General features: G+C 40.6%; 1 protein-coding gene across 1 annotated transcript in view; it reads left to right on the top strand.

The window, feature by feature from the left end:
* LOC104332766 (cysteine-rich venom protein pseudechetoxin) overlaps positions 1-21,301 on the top strand; it is a 62,613-nt gene that overhangs the window by 5,582 nt on the left and 35,730 nt on the right. Inside the window, exons 6-8 of the mRNA XM_075411079.1 lie at positions 1,089-1,234; positions 1,995-2,089; positions 3,442-3,530. Coding sequence (XP_075267194.1) covers positions 1,089-1,234; positions 1,995-2,089; positions 3,442-3,530 — 330 coding nt within the window. The remainder of the gene's footprint in view (positions 1-1,088; positions 1,235-1,994; positions 2,090-3,441; positions 3,531-21,301) is intronic.

Raw genomic sequence — 21,301 nt, 5'->3', positions numbered from 1 at the left:
TATCATACATGTTATTGATGTGACCAGTTTGAATATAAATGGTGTCTAGAAAAAAAAAAAAAAACAAAAACCAATGTGATTTTGTTAGTGCACAGGACAAAGGCAGAATTCTAGCCATAAATCTGTCCAGTAAGTGAGAAAATTTCAATCCCTTTTTCATCCTAATTGCATCAGTTATACATAGATATATCCTATTTTCTTCAGTTGTGAAAAAATCATAGTGAGAAAGATTCTCACATATTCTCTCAAAATACCTTCCAGAAACAAGAGAATCTAGATCCAGTTTACTGCAGAAACCAGCCTGTATTTGCTGGATGAAACTGTCAGGGAAGGAAGGGGCAAAGGGTGAAGGTCCAAAACCCACTGGTGGTGCTAAGCAGAATTACTAAGACAAGACTCAGAATTCTTAAATGCCCTGGCAACTTCCAACCTATAACTATCTTAGAGGATCATATAAACACCTCAGTCATTGGATATTGAAGTTATAGCTGTACTATGTTAACAAGAGCAACGGTCAGTGCCCAATGTGGTGTTAACCGACTTCTGTAAGCACTGTACGTAAGATGAGGGCTGTCCTTCAGTCCCCATACTTTTTACTTAAGAACAAAATCCTCTGGTGCTTGTTAAGGTGAACCCCAGACGAGAACTAATATGTGTGTAGGCTTAGACCTAAATAAAAACAGTAGGTGAAGACAGTGTAGAAACCTTCATGTGTACCAGAAGTAAGCTTTGAATTTTGGGGATTTTCTCAAGATTACAGAGCTGTGACCTGAATAATGACTAGGTGGCTAACTTTCAAATAGAAAAATTACAGTCATGAATCTGTGGTGTACATGTGCAGGTCTATCTCCAGATATGCAGAACGTCTGTCAACAACCATACTACCAGCCAAACAGGCTCGCTATGATGCAAACCGGTCAAGTGACAACTTCAGTATTGACAAAGGGTGATGTCACTGAAGTGGAAAAAAAAGAACACCCTGCCATCCCATCCGGGATGAGAACTTCCATGGAAAACATACTGCCTTTTGCTATCTTTTTCTCACGTGTGTCTCTTTTATGCATTTCTCAGCACCTTTCTCTTTTCAGCTGTACAATGTGGTGAAAATCTCTTCATGTCATCCGCCCCTTTCCCATGGTCAGATGTTACTCAGGCCTGGTACAATGAGGAGAAAGATTTCATATATGGAACTGGAGCAAAAAGACCAGGTGCTGTGATTGGCCACTACACTCAGGTAGATGTAACTTTTTTCTATCTATTTCAGTCTGAATAAATAGATATCTATATGTTAGCTAAGCAACTTCTATCCTCTCATTATCTTTAAAGGGAATAAGTACAATGGAGACATGACAGTTTTCTGACAAAACTAGATGAAATCTTTTGAAGTAACAGAATTAAAATTAAAATAATAGGCTAAGTGTGTTTACAGAGTAAAGACTAAAGATACTGATATTCCAAAACTTCAGGAAGAAACAAAGGCAAGAAGCTTATTTTTTTGTTTAACATCTGAAAATTCCTCAGGTGCTGGAAGAACAGGGTTACGAAAGTATAAGGAAGAAAATATATATAGGTTTTGTTACAATCTACAGAGTTCTATTGATCCAGAGAGTTTTCAGTGGCACAATGGCTTATCATAACCTTCTCTGTTCACCTGTACGAAACACAGGATACAAAATTTTGCATTATGATTCCTACATCTCCTTCAATAGTTTTCACTGAATGAAAACAAACATAACTGACACTGTTTAAATCAAACATTTTATATATATGTGTGTGATAAGTTTTTATCATTATATCCTAAATGTTCTTTCATCCAGGGGTGAAAGTAAGGGAAAAAAATGTTTTTCCAGTGAGGTGGAGCATATATTTTACTATAAAGGGTAAATAAATTGGCTGAATTTGGTTGCAAATGTTTCTGTAATGCATATTGTACTCAAATGACTTTTAAATGTATATGTTTCATTCTGCTGTGATTTTTCTTCTTATACCTACAGGTAGTTTGGCACAGTTCTGGACAAATTGGATGTGCTACGGCTTACTGTCCCAACAGTAAATATAAACACTTTTATGTCTGCCAGTACTGCCCTGCGTACGTATTGATTCTGATTCTGGAACTTCTTATTATGTTATCAAAATTAGTGAAGAGATGGTAAAATTTGTAATAGGGCACATCACCTGTAGCTGATAAACAGGCTTGAAGAGTGTGTTAGAATTATGAAAAGACAGGAACATACTCATCAGAAGAACCACCAATAGACTACCAAGCTGCTTTATCACTCCCCCTCCTCAACAGGACAGGGGGAGCAAAAATATGAGAGAAAGCAGTGGATCAAGATAAGGACAGGCAGATTACTGGCCATTTGCCATCACAGACAAAACAGACTCAACTTAGGGAAATTCACTTAATTTATTGCCGAACAAACTGAGTAGGATTATGAGAAACAAAAACAAATCTAAAATCATCTTCTGCCCACCCTTCTCTTCTTCCTAAGCCCAGTTTCTCTCCTGATTTTCTCTGCCTCCTCCCACCAAACAGCACAGGGGGATGGGGAATGGGAGTTACGGTCAGTTCATAACATGTTGTGTCTGCCGCCTCTTCCTCCTCACACTCTTTTGCTGCTCCAGTGTGGGGTCCCACCCATGGGAGAAAGTCCTTAACAAACTTCTCTAACATGGGTCCTTCTCACAGGCTGCAGTCCTTCACAAACTGCTCCAGCATGGGTCCTCTCCATAGGGTGCAGTCCTTCAGGAGCAGACTGCTCCAGCATGGGTCCCCCACAGGTTCACATGTCCTGCCAGAAATGCTGCTCCAGTGTGGTCTCCTCTCCATGGGGTCACAGACTCCTTCGGGTGTATCCACCTGCTCCGGCATGGTGTCCTACATGGGCTGCAGGTGAAGATCTGCTCCACCATTAACCTCTATGGGCTGCAGGAGGACAACCTGCTTCACCATGGCCTTCACCACAGGCTGCAGGGAAATCTCTGCTCTGGCGCCTGGCCCACCTGCTCCCCCTCCTTCTTCATTGACTTTGATGTCTGCAGAGTTCTTTCTCTCGCATATTCTCACTCCTCTCTTCTGGTTGTTGTTGCACAGAATTTTTTACCCTGTCTTAAATATGTTACAACAGAGGCACTACCACCATCACTGATCGGTTCAGCTTTGGGCAGCAGTGGGTCTGACTTTCAGCCAGCTGGCACTGGCTGTGCATGAAATAGAGGCAGCTTCTGGTGTCTCCTCACAGAAGACACGCCTGCAAATTCTACCCCCTGCCCCACTACAGATACCTTTCTAGATATATCCAACCCACATAAAATAATTTTTTGACATATAACCTAAGATAGAGTATAAATTCATATATGTATACATCCATATAATTAAGTTTTATTGTCAGAGATGTTACTGTGACTTTATAGCTTATGTTGGTAATGTTGATGTTTCAGGGGGAATCTACTAAGTTCAATTAAGACACCCTACAAAAAAGGAGAACCCTGTGGTGATTGCCCGAATGCTTGTGAGAATAGATTATGCAGTAAGTTTTAAGCACTTTAATTGTGACTCAGATAAGTTGATGCTTTTAAAATGTCCCAGTTAATTTATGCAAATCAAAAGTTTTTGAAATTCTTTGTTCAAATACCAGGCCAAAAGCACTATTATAGAACCACACTTCATCATGCTAGGTGCTTTACGTAGGTAGGACAACTTGTGGAGTGAAACCAAAAAAGAAGTCTGTGATTAAGGGGGCAGTCGCTGGTGTACATAGGGATGCAGATACCCTCCACTTCACGGATCAAGATGTTCATATCGGTTAGATACCTTCATGAAAGAAGACAATGTCTGGGTCTCCACATGGAAATTCTCAAAAATATTTCCTAGTCTAAGATGCATTGACTCCAGTGATGTCAAAGATAAGTTTATACCAACAGTAGCATGGAAGTCCAAGCTCCAGATTTCCAGTTTCAGTTTATATGCTTTTCCATACCCAGGAGAGTCAGTTCTCATCCTTGAATCTAGAAAATGTCAGGGAAGCAGGGGACTTCTTTACCTTTTTTTCTTCTTCCTCCTTTGAACAATGGCGGCTGATCAGGTAGCAGTAGCAGCACACTCGGTAAGAGCAAGTAGCAAATCTGAGCTTTAAGAGACTAAACACATATGGGCTGAGTCTCATAATGCAAGACTTAACTGCAAGTCTAACTTCTGTTACGTAATTAACCTAATTCTCATCATGAGCTGCAGTATAAAGGAGGAAAATTTGAAAACACCCTGCAAGTTCATTGAGAAACCTCCTTGAAAGAGCTAAGAATTTTGTAGGTGTGGTCAAAGGTTTTGTATGCTGCTGTGAAGTAAACGGTAACAAAGAGGAAAAAAGTACAGAGAAAAGAAATATTGATGAAAAATTATTCCAAAAGGAAACGCTGCAGGTTTTCATTTCCCTTTTATAATTAATTTTGTGTTTCAATTTGTTTTCAGCCAAGCTTTGAAAGTTTGAAGATGTGTATTCCAACTGTCTTTTCAAAGTATCCTGGATATACCCATAGCTTCGTCAAGTTCACTGCCCTGCTTCCTCTCAATGCAAAATGGAAATAAAATAATAGGCTCAATGTTTCCTTTCCTGGACATCCATGTTTTTAGTGAATTGTTACAGAAAAACAGATCCCATCCTGCCTCTCCCACATATACAGAAGGACTAACTTCAGTCCAGTAACTCACACAAGAAGAAGCTGTAGGAAGATGTATATATTCTATTCGTATAATGGTCTAGAACATAGTGGAGATCTTAACTGAAAATTGGCATTTGGGTACCAGATATATCTAGTGGTTAGCTTCTCACATCTTTTTTTCCCCAAAATGTTATCTGAGGAGCATTGTTTAAAGTCCTGTGGTTCCATATGTTTTGTATGTTCTTAGTATAGATGGATAGTCCTTGGTCATGCAACTAGTCTTAACCTGACCAACATTTTGAGTTATTGTACTATAAATAGTACCAGAAGATAAACAGGATTACCTGAAATATGTAGTTCTCAAAAGGAATTAAGAGAGCAGCGCAGTTTCTACTAGATCTATTCTGGTTTAGAATCTGTATCTTTCGCTGACATACATTCTACTGTGAAATGCTTAGTCATATTTAAAAGTAAAAAAAAAAATAGCGTATTTAATTTAAATTAATGATTCTGCTTATATTATAAGATTGCACTTAGCATGAATACAGGTAACCAAACCTTCCCTTGAATGAAAAGGAACTGTCTGAGAAAAGGGCTTAATTCACAAAAAGAGATAGCCAAGGGGAAAGGTGCCTGTATTTGGAAACCTTGCTTTTAATAGCAAATAAAGATGTCTTTGAAAATTGTTTTTTTAGTACCTTCTTTTGCTATATCAATCATTAAATTACTCGTTCTTTACTACCAACTCATAGTAATTTTTCTTCTTTCTTATTACGATAAAATACAGTTCACTTGACTTCCATCAACAATGTGACTTTATCAGCATTATGTCTTGAAGGGAACCTGATTTTTTAGCAGCATAAGAAGAAACAATTTATGTGAGAAACTGAAAATATGCTTGGCAAAACAGAATGCAGGCAAATAACTTTCCTTCAGACCTTCTTTGAGACCGAATGACGGTTACCATAAATAACATGCAATACTCACTTCTGTGACCTTTGGGAAGCAAGTGCTTTTCTCTGCAGTCTACAGTAGGACTAAATATTGTTTCAGTCTTACCTTACAATTGTTTTACATTCCAGTCCTCTTTTAGTAAGGAAGCCGCTGTCATAATTACGTTTCCAAGTCCCAGAGTCTTTGGCATAGAATAATTTTAGCACACATTTCTGACTCATTCATTTCAGTGGCAACTTCAACACACAGTTCTGACTCATTTGTTTTGGTGGAATTTCTTCTAGCATGAAAGACGAGCACTAAGTCAAAAGTCCTTTTTGACAGTTCAGAGCATTTGGGTTGTTGTTTTTCTCATTCATCTTTACCAATTTTTCCTTCCATGGTATACTTCCCTCTCATTTGGGTACTTCTCTACTAGGAAATTAACCAATGCCAGGACATAGATGTGGGCACTGGAACATGACTTACTGCACTCTTAAATAGTTAGCACAGACCTGAGTAAGAACTATGAGAATGTAATAGGTAATCCAGTGTTTTTATCATTAAGGAAATGGGTAGGTCTGTTACCACCCCACTCCTAAAAAAGTCTGTTTACTATGAGTAACAGGTCTAGAAATCTTTTGTAACTCACAACACAAGAACTGATTTCTCAGTCACTCACAAGAGGAAAGAAGTAGTGTAATGAGGTAAAATCAGCCCTCATACATCCCTCCCATGAGGACTCACGGAACTAAAGGTCAATAAACCTAATTTAGATATCTAGGAAGATAATGGAGGAAATTGTTTACCAGTTATTCTGTAAAGAGTAAAGTATAAAATACCAGCATGGATTCATCATGAGCCAATCTTGCCAAACCAAACTTTCTTCTTCAGTGAGTAACTCAGATGAGTGGATATAGTCTGGCTTTGGTACCAGTGTTTGACAAACCTGTAAGAGACATTTGCAAATTAGGGAGATGCGCTTCAGATGAAAGTAGTAAGACACAGCACATACACTCCATTGAATGCCCACACCTACGATGGTCCTGTGCCAGGAGCAGAGATGGAGGCCTCTGGCAATGCAGTTAGGTGTCTGCACAGATGGACAGCAGACACTTCCAGAGCTAACTGCACAGCTCTCACACATGATGTCCATGACCGTCCCCAGCCACAAGTCACTATCACAGTTGAAGACAGCTTTTGCCAATGATGTTAAAAACCTTCGTTGAATGCTTTACTTGGGTAAAGGAGGGTCAGATCCATGTTCCCATTTGCCACAAGCACATTCAGGGCATTTTCCTGGACAAAAAACAAGTTCTACGTTCCCAGATAGCTTCCAATGAACATTAAGAGTTGATTCTGTTCTAAGAAATGTGCCAGAATTTTAATCCATAACAGTTTAATATAAAATTAATAACTGGTACTTAGGAGAGACAACATCTGCAGAAGCAGTAACAATTGATAGATCGATGATTGTATAAGCAACCCTTGGAGCAGAAAATGTAAGGTGTCCTGTGCTGTGCTACCGAGTCAATAATCTGCTCCTGTTTGCTTCAAGGAATTTTAAATTCTTTCCCTCTCCAGAGGGACATGTCTTTGATGGGTAAAATACAGAATGTTTTCCTCACCTATCCCAAATAGCATTTAACTTAGTCTTCACAGTACCTGCTTCATAAACATTGGCTTTAAGGCAGACTGGCATTATATCATTTCTCCTGTTCCTCTGACATGTTCTCTCACTATGAAGAAAATTGGTAAAAAGTAGACTTCCACCAACACCTTTTTTTTTCATTTAATCACATTTTGGGAGGAAGATGACTGTGACCATCTTTATGTGGGGTCCAGCTACTGGTTTTTCTTGGGAATGAGAATGGTTTAGTGACTGACTTTGGTAAAACTTCGTCCTCTTGCAACCAAGCAGTGTCAGTAAAAGACTTGAACGTCATCATAGCAGATATTTCAAAATGTATTGTAGGCAGCATGCCTTGTCCCTGATAGCTCCCTGTGGTCACTGGGGTCCTCACATCAGATCTTGCGTTCCTCTTAGTTCATCCTCTTCCTGGCTTATTTCACCTTTCAAGTTGAAATCCTTGAAGCCTTTCCTACCTTTACCAAGGATAAAAAGACAAGGAGCTGCCATGGGAGGGCCCATGGAAAGAGGTCATTCCCCATTCCTTCTTCTCACCTACTTCTTATGGAGCTCCCAGCAGACAGCTGACTGCCCTAGGACAGTGCCTGAATCATGTCCCATATCTTTGGCCCCTTGGTTCACTGTGGAAAAGTACACAGTTTAGAATACAACAGAATAGAATAGAATAGAATAGAATAGAATAGAATAGAATAGAATAGAATAGAATAGAATAGAATAGAATAGAATAGAATAAATTCAGTTGGAGGAGACTGACAACAATCATCTAGTTCAACTGCCTGACCACAAACTAGTTTAGAACTAGTTCCTCTCTAAACTGCAACATTTCTCACACTTGTGCAAAGGTGTAAAGGGAACAGCAAAATTTTATGATATGTACAGTTCAGCTAAGGCAATATCCTGTCTCTCGCCATTACAAAAATAAATTCCGCTAATGGCAGGTAGAAAAATCCTGTGGCAGGCAGACTGAGTTTGCTGTTTGCCTGAATTTTATATGCAACATTCATGACATCCTTTTAGTGCTGAAACAGAAACTTTAATGTCATTTTGAAACTGTATCATCATTAGTTATGAAACTTCTGGATATTCCTAGAATGTATGCAGCCTTCCGAAACTGTAAGATGGATGTATTTTACACCCCTGACATGTTTTAGGCCTTGATTCACTTATTTCTCAGAACTTGTAGAAAAGTTCTTGAAATCTGCAAAGCAAAAACATGCAATACACTTTTAAATGTATGTGTAGAGACTTGATTGATTTGACACTTTAACGTGTTACAATAATGTTTCTAGGGTGACAATGGAGAAATGGTGGTGTCTTTTTATGTGTGGTGGGTTTGAAAAATCCCTGCTGAAACTCTGGATTGCCTCGAACTTAGACTCTCTCCTGGCTGCACTATGCAACAGCTCTTTCCCAAAATTCAAGAGAAAGATATTTTATGTTATTTCAAGTAACAATTGTTTTCTGTGAAAGGGAATTGAATGAAACAAAATGTATGTCCATCTGAACAAAATAACTTCAAGATGGACCTCTAATTTTTAAATAGCATGCTGATCACTGAGCTATCTTTCCTTACTCCAAGTAACGCTTTGCATTCTTTGGTATGTGGTAGGACAGTACTGTCTAACAATGCATCTGTACATCCAATAGGCATTATAAGAGAAGTAAATTGTAAGTAAATGACAATGAATTCCAAAGATTAGCAAAACTTATTACAACTTCCAAATTATATATGGTGTAATCAACAGCAGGAGAAAAATGACCCCATGTTGTCTCTTTTCAAGACTATTTTCACATGAAAAGGCTTTTTTTTTTTTTAGTTAATTTTGCTTCTACCTTTTTATTTGTTTATTTCCAAATTACACCCAAGGAGCAAACTCCACAACATTTTAATCCCTCGTATCAATACAGGTGGAGGATGAAAGGATAGAGAGCAGCCCTGAAGTGAAGGGCTTGGGAGTACTGGGGGATGAAAAGCTGGACATAGGCCACCAATGTGCACTCACAGCCCAGAATGTCAACCGCACCTTGGGCTGCATCCCCAGCACTGTGGGCAGAAGGACAAGGGAGGGGATTCTGCCCCTCTGCTCCACTCTGGTGAGACCCCACTGGGAGTCCTGCATCCAGCTCTGGAGCCCTCAGCACAGGACAGACCTGGAGCTGTTGGAGCGGGGCCAGAGGAGGCCACAGCAATGATCCGAGGGCTGGTGCACCTCTGCTGTGAGGAAAGGCTGGGAGAGTTGGGGTTGTTCAGCCTGGAGAAGAGAAGGATGTGGGGAGACCTCATTGCAGACTTTCAGTACTTAAAAGAGGCTTATAAGAAAGATGGGGACAGGCTTTTTAGCAGGGCCTGTGGCAACAGGGCAAGAGGTAATTGTTTTAGATTAAAAGTGGGTAGATCTAGACTAGATATGAGGAAGAAATTCATTACTGAAGGTGGTGAGGCACCGGCACAGGTTGCCCAGGGTGGTGGGAGATGTCCTACCCCTGGAAACATTCAAGGTCAGGCTGGATGGGGCCCTGAGCAACCTGATCTGGTTGAAGATGGCCCTCCTCTTTGCAGCAGGCTTGGACTAGATGACCTTTAAAGGTGCCTTCCAGCCCAAACTGCTCTGTGAAAAGACACAACTAGAAACCACACAATCACAGCGGCTTAATACAAGGATATCTTTGAGACCAGGCACAACAAATGAACAAATCTCATAAATTAATCTAAAATGTCTTCAGTGAATTTCTTTCTACACACACTTTCTTGAGATTTGAAGAGGGAGCTCTATTTTTTCAATCTGCCAGACAGCTTTTAGCAAAGCTCTGCGTGGCGTGTATCACAAAGACGAAAATGCACTTTCTGCAAGAGATATCATCATTAGCTAATACAGTTCACAAATGTTAATATTTTAAAATGTGTTAATGAAATTTAACATCCTGTACACTATTTTTAATTCATCTATCTTTGTTTTTTCTTTTTTTCACACTAAACATAAGTAATTAACATTTGAGGAAACCAAGAAATGTAGGCTCTGCAACCACTACGAGCATTCTGCATACATGAATGCACTGATCAAAATATGGAAAAAATCCATAGTATCCAAATACAGTCTTGAAGAAAGTCCTAAGCACTGAACTGAAAGACAGCTTGACTTTTTGAAATGCATGTCACAAGTAGCTGAAATTTCATAGTAGATAAAACTTTCCACTCCTCAGCTAAACCTAATTGAATTATAACTAAAAAGAGAGGCTACGGTGAGCTTACGAAGATTGGGAGTGTAGTGCCATAATGAAGTTGCATTTACCCTTTTCACCCATATGATTTTGATTGCTACATTAGACAAATGCATTGATTTTTAGTGTATTTTTTCCTGCATTTTTGCAGGAACATGTATCTTTGGCTTAATCTTCACTCATATAGTTATGTAAACACAGAGAAATTTAGTGGAAATGCAAGTTTACACAAGACCAAGAAAAGTTTGGGGTTTTTTTCCTATCTAGTGAATTCCTGACAGTGCTGGCTCATCTTCTCATACTGTTTGTCAAACTTTTAACCTATCCCATGTAAGAAAGGTTTTATCAAACAGATTTCCTCTGAGGCTGAGTCATCATCTGCTACACACTATGCTATTTCTAGTACCAGACTGTTCACAGTTATGTTCTGCATTGGTCAGGTTTTTATTCTGCTCTGCAACAGTAAAGACATCATAAAAAATAAAACAGACTTCAAAATTGCCTCAAAAAATGGGGACGGTTGTAATTCAGATACTAATCATCTAAGCAGAAAGGTGCTTTTTCTACTTGCGTGGAGATAATCCTCACTAATGTTCACTGCTGTAACAGTTAGCCACGGATATCTTTACATATAAACGGTATACAACACAGTAATAAACATTGTTCTTACTGTTTCTGTGCCACTTTCAGATTGATTTCCTGACTTTATGTGTGTGTCCACCTGCTCTGCTTCTTCAGGTTGCTGGACAGGTAAGAAAGATTATGTAATTTTGCAGCTGTAAAAGAATACAACAGGTGTATATTCATGAGATGCACATTCAGATGTTATCAGGGCTAGAGATCATCTGTGCCTTCGGCTGGCCCAAGAAATGTGCCAGAACCTGATGTTTTACATCCTGAAATCCAGCCTTGGCATCCACAATCCTCTGTTTGGCACCCAGGCTGCCCGCACAAAGCCTTACACAAGAGGTAAATGTCTCCAAATTAGATGCAAATTGCAACAAAGGACAGAGCGAGGAGTGGCCTATTTCAATTTCATAGGAAACAAGGTTCTAATCCTTCCTTTCCCTTCATGCTGTGGCATGCATAAGGGTTACACATTTCGCTTGGCGTGGCAGAGAGCTTTCAGAGACGGTTAGGGCCACACATTTGAGTTTAGGCAGCTATATTTCTCCCAGAGCTGTCTGTAGGCATGCTTTAATCTGGGTCTCAGCCTGTCCACAAACCGTCACTTGATGTAATATGTCAAGAATAAACTTCTTTACTTTTTCAGTTTTAAGTGGCAGGGATTGTCCACTGCTGTAAGTATATTTATTACTCTGCCTATAATATGCTTTGGCCATAGTGTGCTAGATTTATTCACTTAGTAGCAGTGCTGTATCAAACAATTTCTGTCAATTTTTCTGTAAGTTTTTCTGTAAATGCTGTGCTGGCTATTTTATGGGGAGCTGTATTTTAAGGAGTTGGTCTATGACAAAAAATAACTTCTCAGAAATTAGTTATTTTTAATCTAAAAGTAAGCTACTCAGCACAATTCACCGTAAGGTCCAACATCAAGTACTTTTGTTACAACTGAGGGACTGTAAAAAGGCAGAAATGTGCTGTGTGGGAGGGAAAATGTTAAACTATGCTATTATTTCATGCATAGTTAATGGGTGGGATTTCAGACATAATCTGTTAAACTGCAGAGACTGAGTATGTAGGGGTGGAACTGAGGGATGGGGAAGCAGCAAAAAATGACTAGAACAGATCATCTGTCTCATCTCACAGCACCTTGGAAATGAAGTTACGTGGGATGGTGTACACAGATTACCACTGTCGGAAGAGGAAGATCATCTCCAGTGCCACTGCTATATTTCCTCCTTTCTCAGTTGATTCCTTTTCCTAACCTGGCAAAAAACTTTCTGCAGTCTGGCTGGTAGTCAGACATGCAGACATAGAAAGGAATAGAATCTCCCTCAGCAAGAGTGGGAAATCATTAGATGGCTCCAAATCAGCCACACCCCAAGAGAGTATTTAGAAGAGGTGGCTGAGCTTCCATTTTCTCTCCTTTCATCTGTTTCCCCATTTCAGCCACCAGCAGAGTCCCTCCTCATCAGCAGTAAGTTGATGTAGTCCTTACAGAGTAGATGTGCTGTGAAAGGAAAGAATTAAAAGGAAAGGATTAGTAAGGCAAGGCTGTGGGTGGTAAGTGGTTCAACAGGCTCACTTCTACTGCAAAAGCTGCTTTTCGTGGAGGTCCCTCCAGTTTGGTGAGAGGTGAACTTTGAGCTCACTCCAGCTTTCTGCAGGAGTGGAAGAAAAATCTTGTCCCAGAATTTTGTTTGAAAATGCTGAGGTCTTCATGTCTGAATCTCTAACAGTGAAGAATGGGGAAGGAAAAACACCCGACTAGTGTAATAGAAACACCTGCTGATAAATCCCCAGTATGAGGAAGAGAAGAGAGTACCTCAGCAGATGAGATTTGTCCACCTGGGGCTGGGGCACCTTGCTGACAGCTGTGCAGGGTCTAGCTCATCTACTGCTAATTCAGTCTGCAATGCAGCTTAGAGAGAAGGCCGCAACCAACATTTCTTATTTCTTTAAGGAATGCAATCCTGCTGCTGCAAGAAATCCCCAGCTCTATAGAAATAAGTGCATTTAATCCTGTAGTCCTCAGCAGTGAAGGAGATCAAGTAAGCGGAAGAGTTCGGATGGTCCAGCTACATGTTGTTACAGTGCTGCATTGAAACAATTCACTGGGGTTTCCTGGGCAGCTTGTGCTCCTCCATTTACATCCATCTATGTGCCATGCTTCATTCTGGGGACTATTACCAACACTCACATCCCTCTGCACGGGACTTTTGCTTTCACCTGAAATCAGGCTCAGTTCAGAGAGGATATTTTCTATTTTTTGAATAACTTCTACTCATTACCTGCAGAGTGGTCAAGTGTTTCACTTAAGGGTGTGAAAATTTGGTGCTTAATCCCACTCTGCATCAGTCAGCTATACTGATAATTTTGAGAATAATTGATTTCTGTCTCTCATATATAGAATGTATATTCTTTGCTTGGTTGCATTGTCTGCTCCACCTACTTAAGGCATAATGGCTCTGGACAGTAGGCAGAAGTTTGTGTAGCACCTTTTGGGCCAAGCTCTATACTAGAGTACCATCCCATCAATGCACCGTTTGCTATGAGGTTCACCGATTGGGTAAGGATCAGAGCTGGCCTGCATTTTCTGTATGTCTCATACTCTAAAAATCAGTTCTATAATCTACAGCAAATCAGATCCTTTAAACAGAAGTATAAAGCAATCTGAGGAAATGCAAAGAGTTAATTAGAAATGCTTACATGTGTCAGTTCTGGAAGATGGTTGAAAACTTTTCATGGAAACGATCTCATTCCCTAGTCAGTCTTTGTTTTTTGAAAGCCATTTCCCATGATATCCAATACTCATGAATAAAGGTACTTTATGGTATGAACAAAGACGTGAGCAAATAAAGGTAGGGGAAACCTATTGCAACAGTCTTGCAACATCAAGTATTCTGTAATAATTGCTCATATTCATGCTCTTATTCTGTAATAAACATGAGGTAACAAAACCCTCAATGACAAATAGACATATTACCTCCAGTTTTTTAGTGGGAAAATGGAGAAAGTGCAGACACTTGAGGTGTCATAGTGGGTGGCTATTTGTTACCAGCTCTTGCTTATCCTGGGCTAACTATGTTCAGATGCCTGCACACCCAGGACTGAGACTTTTTTGTGTTACTTTTTGAGGACGTTGTCCTTTTGACATTTCTATAGCTATGGCTAGTAATGAAGACCTTTTCATGTCAACCACAGTTCATTTTGGCTGGTGAACATTATTCCCATTGATGAAGCCTTCTACCACCTCTATACAAGGTCAAAAGTCATAAGCCATAGTTCATAAACCTACAGGTTTACTTTGAAATCATGACTTTGAAAAAGTGATGCACTCAAGGGATATTTTTTTCTCTTTGCTCTAGTCTGGTCTTTCTCCAGGTCATTCAGGATTTCTGGGAACTGCACAGGATGGAAGCAAAACAAAAGTTGTGGTTCCTTCTCAACCAAGGAATTGCGTGAGCTGGAGATTAGAAGACGACACTAAACACCTCTTAGTCATGTATTAAAGAGCACAAAGGTGTAACAGCAGGAGGTACAAAAGTGTAATCCCTCATTCTTTGATGTTGAAATGAGGCACATGTGCACTTTGAAAGGTTTTATTTTTCAGCACCATTTTTTAATAGAAAGGGAAAAGCTTCAGAGAGGATTTTGTCCAAAAAGGTATGAAATGCAAGATTTTTTGTTAGCCCAGTCCCAGGAGGTTGACTTTGGGAAACATTTCTTATGAGACTAGCAGAGATTCAAACCTCTTGCCCAGCTTAGACTGGTGAGGTGTATGCTGTGACCAAAGGTCCTACCTTTCTAACTTGGAAAATTATAGAAAATGGATATCACTTAAGGAAAGCTGCATGTTGTTCACTTCCACTCCATTAAATCAGTCTTCTTCCCATTTGAAATCAGCCAGGATGAGTACATGCAGCAGAATGGACTTGCAGTGTCTGACAATCTGTAATATTAAGCAAGACTTGAAAGCCAGTTCGTCTATTGCGTGTAATCTTTTGAATTTTCCATTCTTTATTTTCCAGCAAACACTTGCATATGTACAGATAACTATTAAAAAATGTCCTGATAACAGGGGGGTAAGCATATTATCACGACATTTCAGCATCATTTTCAGGCTTCCTGTGTGCACCACTGAAATAAAATAAACAGAGCCGTATTCCAGAGAATTGTATGCCAATGAAAACACTTTTTGCATCCTAATACCACGATCTTTAATGTAGTCACCCAGCTAGCTTTGGGAGTGGGAGATAGAGCACTGGGCAAGGCATGGAGAATCCCATGCTCTCGCCTGAAGTGACACCGTGGCTCAGTTACTGCTCTCTCTGCTTTCCTTTTGCCTCACAGCACCCTCTTTCCATGACATGGTCTCTGGGAAGAAGCTATCTCCACACTGTATCCTTACTGTTGTTAATTTAATGATTGAAGCCCACGTGATTGTCAGTGTATTTCTGGAACTCATTTTATTCTGATCATAGCTAACAATAACACCAGCAGCCTTCATGGCTCGCTCCATGGAGTGCAGCTGCCCTGCTACTTACCTCCTGACCTGCATGGGTTTTGTAGGCTGTGCAAGAGCTCTGGGTTGCCCCCAGGATCAGGCACAGCCTCAGGGGGAAGGAGAGACGGTGCAGTTACACAACTGACACCATTACCGTTGGACTGGCAAGTACTAACACGGACCTGCATTTCCCTAAACCACCCCTTCTTCTCCTTCCCCACCAAATCCACCTTTGAATACTATGAGCAGTAATCAAGATAGTTTTAGCCATCTTCAACAACAATGTCCTCTTGCCTGTTTAACCCTTGCTGAGATAAATCAGCACAATAACCTAGCAGAAAACCATTCCTCTGGTTAGTTTTCTCTTAGAGGGGATCACTCCTCTCCTCTAATCACAGCATCAAAGCTAATAAAAACCAGGACCTTAAGCAATCAAATACATTTGACTTGCCTGCATCCTGTACCTGTCCTGAGCTGCTAGCATTAAACTCCCCCATTCACATAATGACAGAATACTTCCCGAGGCACGGAGAATGGCTAAACAAGGATTTGTTTCTAGTTTAAATGTGCCTTAAGATCTGCAGCTGCAACTCTCTAACAAAATACAAAACAGGTCAAAAGAAGCGCTTGTTAGATGAAACCCCTCTACAGTGTTACTGCTAAGATTTTAGTGCCGGGGGAATACATTGCAGAGTCTGTCATGTATTTCTATCTCTGCTTATCAGAGGACTTTGTCAAAGAAAATGGTAAGTAAAAGATAAGTTAGTTTGAGACTGACAAGACCATGTTGTCTTGAACAGCAACACAGCAACATGTTAACCAGCATCATTAGCAAAATTGTGAATAGGAATTGCATGCCTTATGGCACTTGTGAGGAGCAGTCACCACCTAATGAATGCCATGGGTCTTTGGTTAGTGCCGTGTACTGCCAGCTACATCTGTGAAACAAGGTGAAGATAAAAGATAAGGAATAATAAAGTAGGATGTCATTAATCAGCTTCTACATAAGTAGCGTATCAGTAGATAGCATTTAATAATACATCGCCCCAAGCAGCTTGATGTCTGAGCCTGATCTCATCATCTGCACAAAGCATATCCCTTGAGCCCAAGCTGTCTTTGTTCTCTTTACAAGCTGTAGCATTGGACTTGGACCTGCTTTGCCATTAGTGGGTGGTAGCAGGAAGCTCATCCTGCTAGAAGGTGATACACAATACTTAGGTTATGTTCTTGCTCCATTTAAGAAACTAACAGCAAATAACAAGGCCATTCAGGTTAGCCCATCACCTAATGAGGCATAACACTGGCAGTCAGTCTACCCATTACTAGTCAATAAGAAAAAAGATTGCACAGGTTGGGCACTGAAGACACCTGTTAGCCAAGAGGTGCCACACAGGTCCTGTGTCAACCAAAGCAAGTGAGCTTACCCATTAAAACATCAGGAATACCAATGTGGGGGGTGGAATTCACCCCGAATTACTTTAGCCATCTACAGCCTGTTTAGTCATAGTGACAGTACTTAATGGGAAGATAGCAGAAAAATTGGTATTTTTGTGGAACATTTCATACAAAACTCAAAACTCTTTCTCAAACAGAGGCAATATGTGATAATCTGGGTTGGCAAAGATCTACATATAGGGCTGGTGGGTACTCTACTGGATCTACAGAAAAAAGAGGGGATAGTTTTAGACTGCTAAAAGCAATTGCTAGGGATCTTCATCTTTGCAGTCAATGAAACTACTTGCCTTTATATTGGTTTTGGCTGGGATGGAATTAATTTTCTTCATGGTAGTTCGTATGGTGCTATGTTTTAGACTTGTGACTGAAAGAGTGTTGATAACACACTGATGTTTTAGCTATTGCTGAGCAGCGCTTCCATAGCGTTAGGGTCTTCTCTGCTAGTCATGCTGCCCCACCAGCGAGTAGGCTGGGGGTGCACAAGAAGATGACAGGGAAGACAGCTGGTACAGCTGACCCCAACTGACCGAAGGGATATCCCACACCACGCGATGCCATGCTCAGCAATAAAAGCTGTGGGAAAGAAGGAGGAAGGGAGGGATGTCTGGAGTTATGGCGTTTGTCTTCACAAGTAACTGTCACATGTGATGGAGCCCTGCTTTCCTGGAGATGGCCGAACACCTGCCTGTCAGTGGGAAGTAGTGAATGAATTCCTTATTTTGCTTTGTTTGTGCGGGCAGCTTTTGTTTTACCTATTGCACGAGACTTTTCACTTTTACCCTTCATATTGTCTCCCCCCTGGCACTTGAGGGGGAGTGAGTGATTTGTTGTGTGAGGCTTAGCTCCCTACTGGGGCTAAATCACAACAGCCATAAGAATTTTGACATCTCGTTATGTTCCTGCCCATGGTAGGAGGGTTGGATCTAGATGATCTTTAAAGGTCCCTTCCAACCCAAACCTTTCTATAACTGAATGAGATGAAATGTTCTGCATGAAAAGCAAATTTTTTCATGCCACTGCTTCTGGCATGTGTGTCACATAAGTGCACCAGGCAGGTGAACAAGGGTATGAGCTCAGTTCTGGGGAAGCAGCAGCTGTGTTTCGAAGACAAAATAGCAGTTGTGCAGCATGCCTGGTTATTTCATACATATGGTATGTGTAGTATTTTCCTTCCTCTGTGCAACTGGGAAACACATTAACAGCTGCGCTGCACTCTAAAAACAGCCCTCTGATCGAGGGCAGGAATGGGTGATGTGTACACACCAGGATGTGTATATACCAGAGCTATGAAGGCAATTCTGATTACCTAAGCAGCTGAAGAAGTGGCGAGGTGCAATTTTATGTTGCTTCTCACAAAAGAAACACAGCACACTTTAATCTTTCCTACAGACCATACAGAGAAACTACCAAAGAGTCTCCAAAGGTAACACACTGATGAGAAGACTAATCAGTTGGGAGTAGGTTTTCCTCCTGGTAACTTTGTGCTGCTGCTTCCCTGAAACATGAACTAGCTGATATAGGTCTTCTTTACACATGTCCATTGCAGTCTAACACATTCCCTGTGTATTTTAGAGGATACATACACACTGTTGGTCAATCACTGGCGGCATTCTACAGCAGAATGAGTAAATACTGTCTCCAAGGCATGATGTGAATCTATTCTTAGCTTTAGACCTTCTTTCTAGGTCTTTCTACAAACCCTTTCCACCCATTCATTTTTCCTTGTCTATTTATATCGATAAGTTACAGAGAGCCAGAACACAGGCTTGAGCATTGACTTGATTTTCTGTGACTTTATAATCTGAGTCCTTGACACTATTTTGTCTTAGACCAACCAGTATTACCCTCCAGAAAAGTCTTGACATGGCGGAGTGGTTAGTAATGCCAAGTGCCCTACATTACTAGCAGCGCAGAAGATGTCGTAGTGGTTCAAGAGGCAGAGTTCAGCTATACTAACTAGAGCCAAACCAGCTGGCCTTAAGGTCCAGAACTTTATCCTAGACACATAGTATTATAGCAATAGCATTTATATCCTTACAGCTCCCCCTTACACCTCTTCCTGAAACAATTGTTTGCCTTAATCGTGTCCTCAAAGAGATATAGAATAGTGAATTCCTTGACCCACATGATACTTATTTTTAAAGTCTTGGTGATGTCAAGACAGCCATTTAACTTAGCTGCTCATCCAGCCTATCTCAGACATCTGGAAGAAGAGGAGGTGAAATGCAGACCTGAAGTACCCCTATGACCTATAAAGGCAGCATAAGCAGAATGGTTCTGGAGTAGATCCCTAGCTTCTGGAGCTGGATGAGACTAATCTCATCCCAGCAGTCTAGATCATACTGTTGCAGGGACAGGTCTTCATCATCATCTGCAAACTCAGGAGACTAGTGTGGAGGCTAGCTATAGTGAGACTAACTTTAATGACAGTGGGCTTGGCTGCGGTGAGGCTGGGAAGTTGGGGATTTGTAGAGCGTAAGGCTTCGGGCTGAAAAATGAGAGACTGAATAGTGGAGATACTGGCAGGCAGTTAAACACTGAGAGATTTTCTGCAGTGGGTCGAAAGTAGAAGTTTAAGAAGCACATTAAGATAAGTAGTCATGAAACACTCCAGAGAAGTGGAGTGACCAGCCCCATTAGATGAACTAGGTAGAGATTCACCATGCTTAAATCCTGAAAGCACGGAGGTCACCTGTCTCCTCCTGAAGTGCAACACCATGGGTTGATAGAAGACCCCATATTCTTGATCTCTCTTTGATCAGTTTACGGATGACTAGTTTTGCCCAGAACAGACAGCAGCTGGCGCATTAGCTGGAGCATAGAAGGTAGCAAGGTGGAGAGGTGTCATTGCAGAACAATATAGTCAAAGAAGTCATCTTATTACAAAGTACATTTGTAGCTAAAAGCTGCTGGGCATTTCTGTGTGATTTTTTCAGCTTCTGACTAGACCGACAGGTCACAGTCATATGACATCTGTAGGCCTAGTGAAGACAGGTGATTTTGTAAGCACCTCTTGCAGACCTATAACCAGATGGGAAAAAATTGTGACAGAGAAAGAGTGCCAAAGGTGTCCGTAGGAAAAATACAACTGAGAGGAAAGGACTGAAAAAAAAAGAAGCATGCTTACACCTGTGTTAACTCAGCCTGGTTCTCCCTTATTGTCTCAGCTGGGTTCAAGTCAACATAGAAGCTTCCCTGGTGTAGAGCTGAGTTTAACAGACCGATTTCAGGCTGTTCCTTCTCACTGGCTTTACGGGAAGGAAGAAGTACTTACCTGTTTAATTGCTGTGAGAATCTGTCACTCTTGACGTGGTGCCAGAGCATGTAAACCATTTGATGTGTCATACTTCCAACTTCTGCTGACTCTGTTCATGTATATTTTGGTCAAATTACCAGAAGAGCTTATTTCCTCCTCAAACTACTGTTGCCAACTGTTTCAGTAACTAAAGAATGAGACTAACTTTAATAAATCCTCATGAGGTAATTCAGCCTTAACAGAGCCTGTAAAGAAAAGTGTTTTAGTCTTGTATATCTAGATAAAGCAAACATAATTTTCTGTAGCATTTTTCTTCAAATATCTTTGACTTCCTCATGTGGATGCCTTAAAAACTCTACTTTCTCTTCTGTCTTCAAAAAACAAACTACCTAGATTGTTCTCACCCAACTATATTACATTAACTGCCCTAATATCTTTCTAGAAAGAAGTAAAAAAGCTAAATAACACTCAAAAACCCTTACAGTATACGACACCTGATAGGGACAGAGTCCAGCTAAACTAACAGATTCTTCAGTCTTTGCAGATTTGACTGCAGATATCTGTTTTATATTGTACACTGATATAGATTCTGAAGTCCCAAAGCTACAAAATCAGCTCAAGCTGCATCATCTCTCAAACTGATTTTATTTTGTAACAACATCTATTTCTATAAACCAAGATAACTTCACTGGGCAGCGCAGGCTTTGGAGTATTCCACAGAAAATGTTAAAATCTGGTACCAAGCCTGGTGACACTGGTGGCCTCAATCCTTCTCGGGAGAAAAACACAAAGCCCTTCAATCCCAGGTTAAACTGGGTCATATCCTGGCCACACCAGACACTGTGTGTATGAACTGATTATTTATTTCACGTGCGTGAGCCTGACACATCTGACACACTGAAGACGTGCTGTGCATGTTCATCTAGCAGTGGAGGGTGCCAGATGATGCATAGTGTTGACAGATGTGCAACGAGGTGAAGCCGATCCTGCATTTTTC

Source organism: Opisthocomus hoazin, chromosome 2, assembly GCF_030867145.1.
Source record: "Opisthocomus hoazin isolate bOpiHoa1 chromosome 2, bOpiHoa1.hap1, whole genome shotgun sequence".
Classification (NCBI taxonomy): domain Eukaryota; kingdom Metazoa; phylum Chordata; class Aves; order Opisthocomiformes; family Opisthocomidae; genus Opisthocomus; species Opisthocomus hoazin.
Note: the sequence above shows the minus strand (reverse complement) of the source record. Positions and strands in the feature narration are given on the sequence as shown.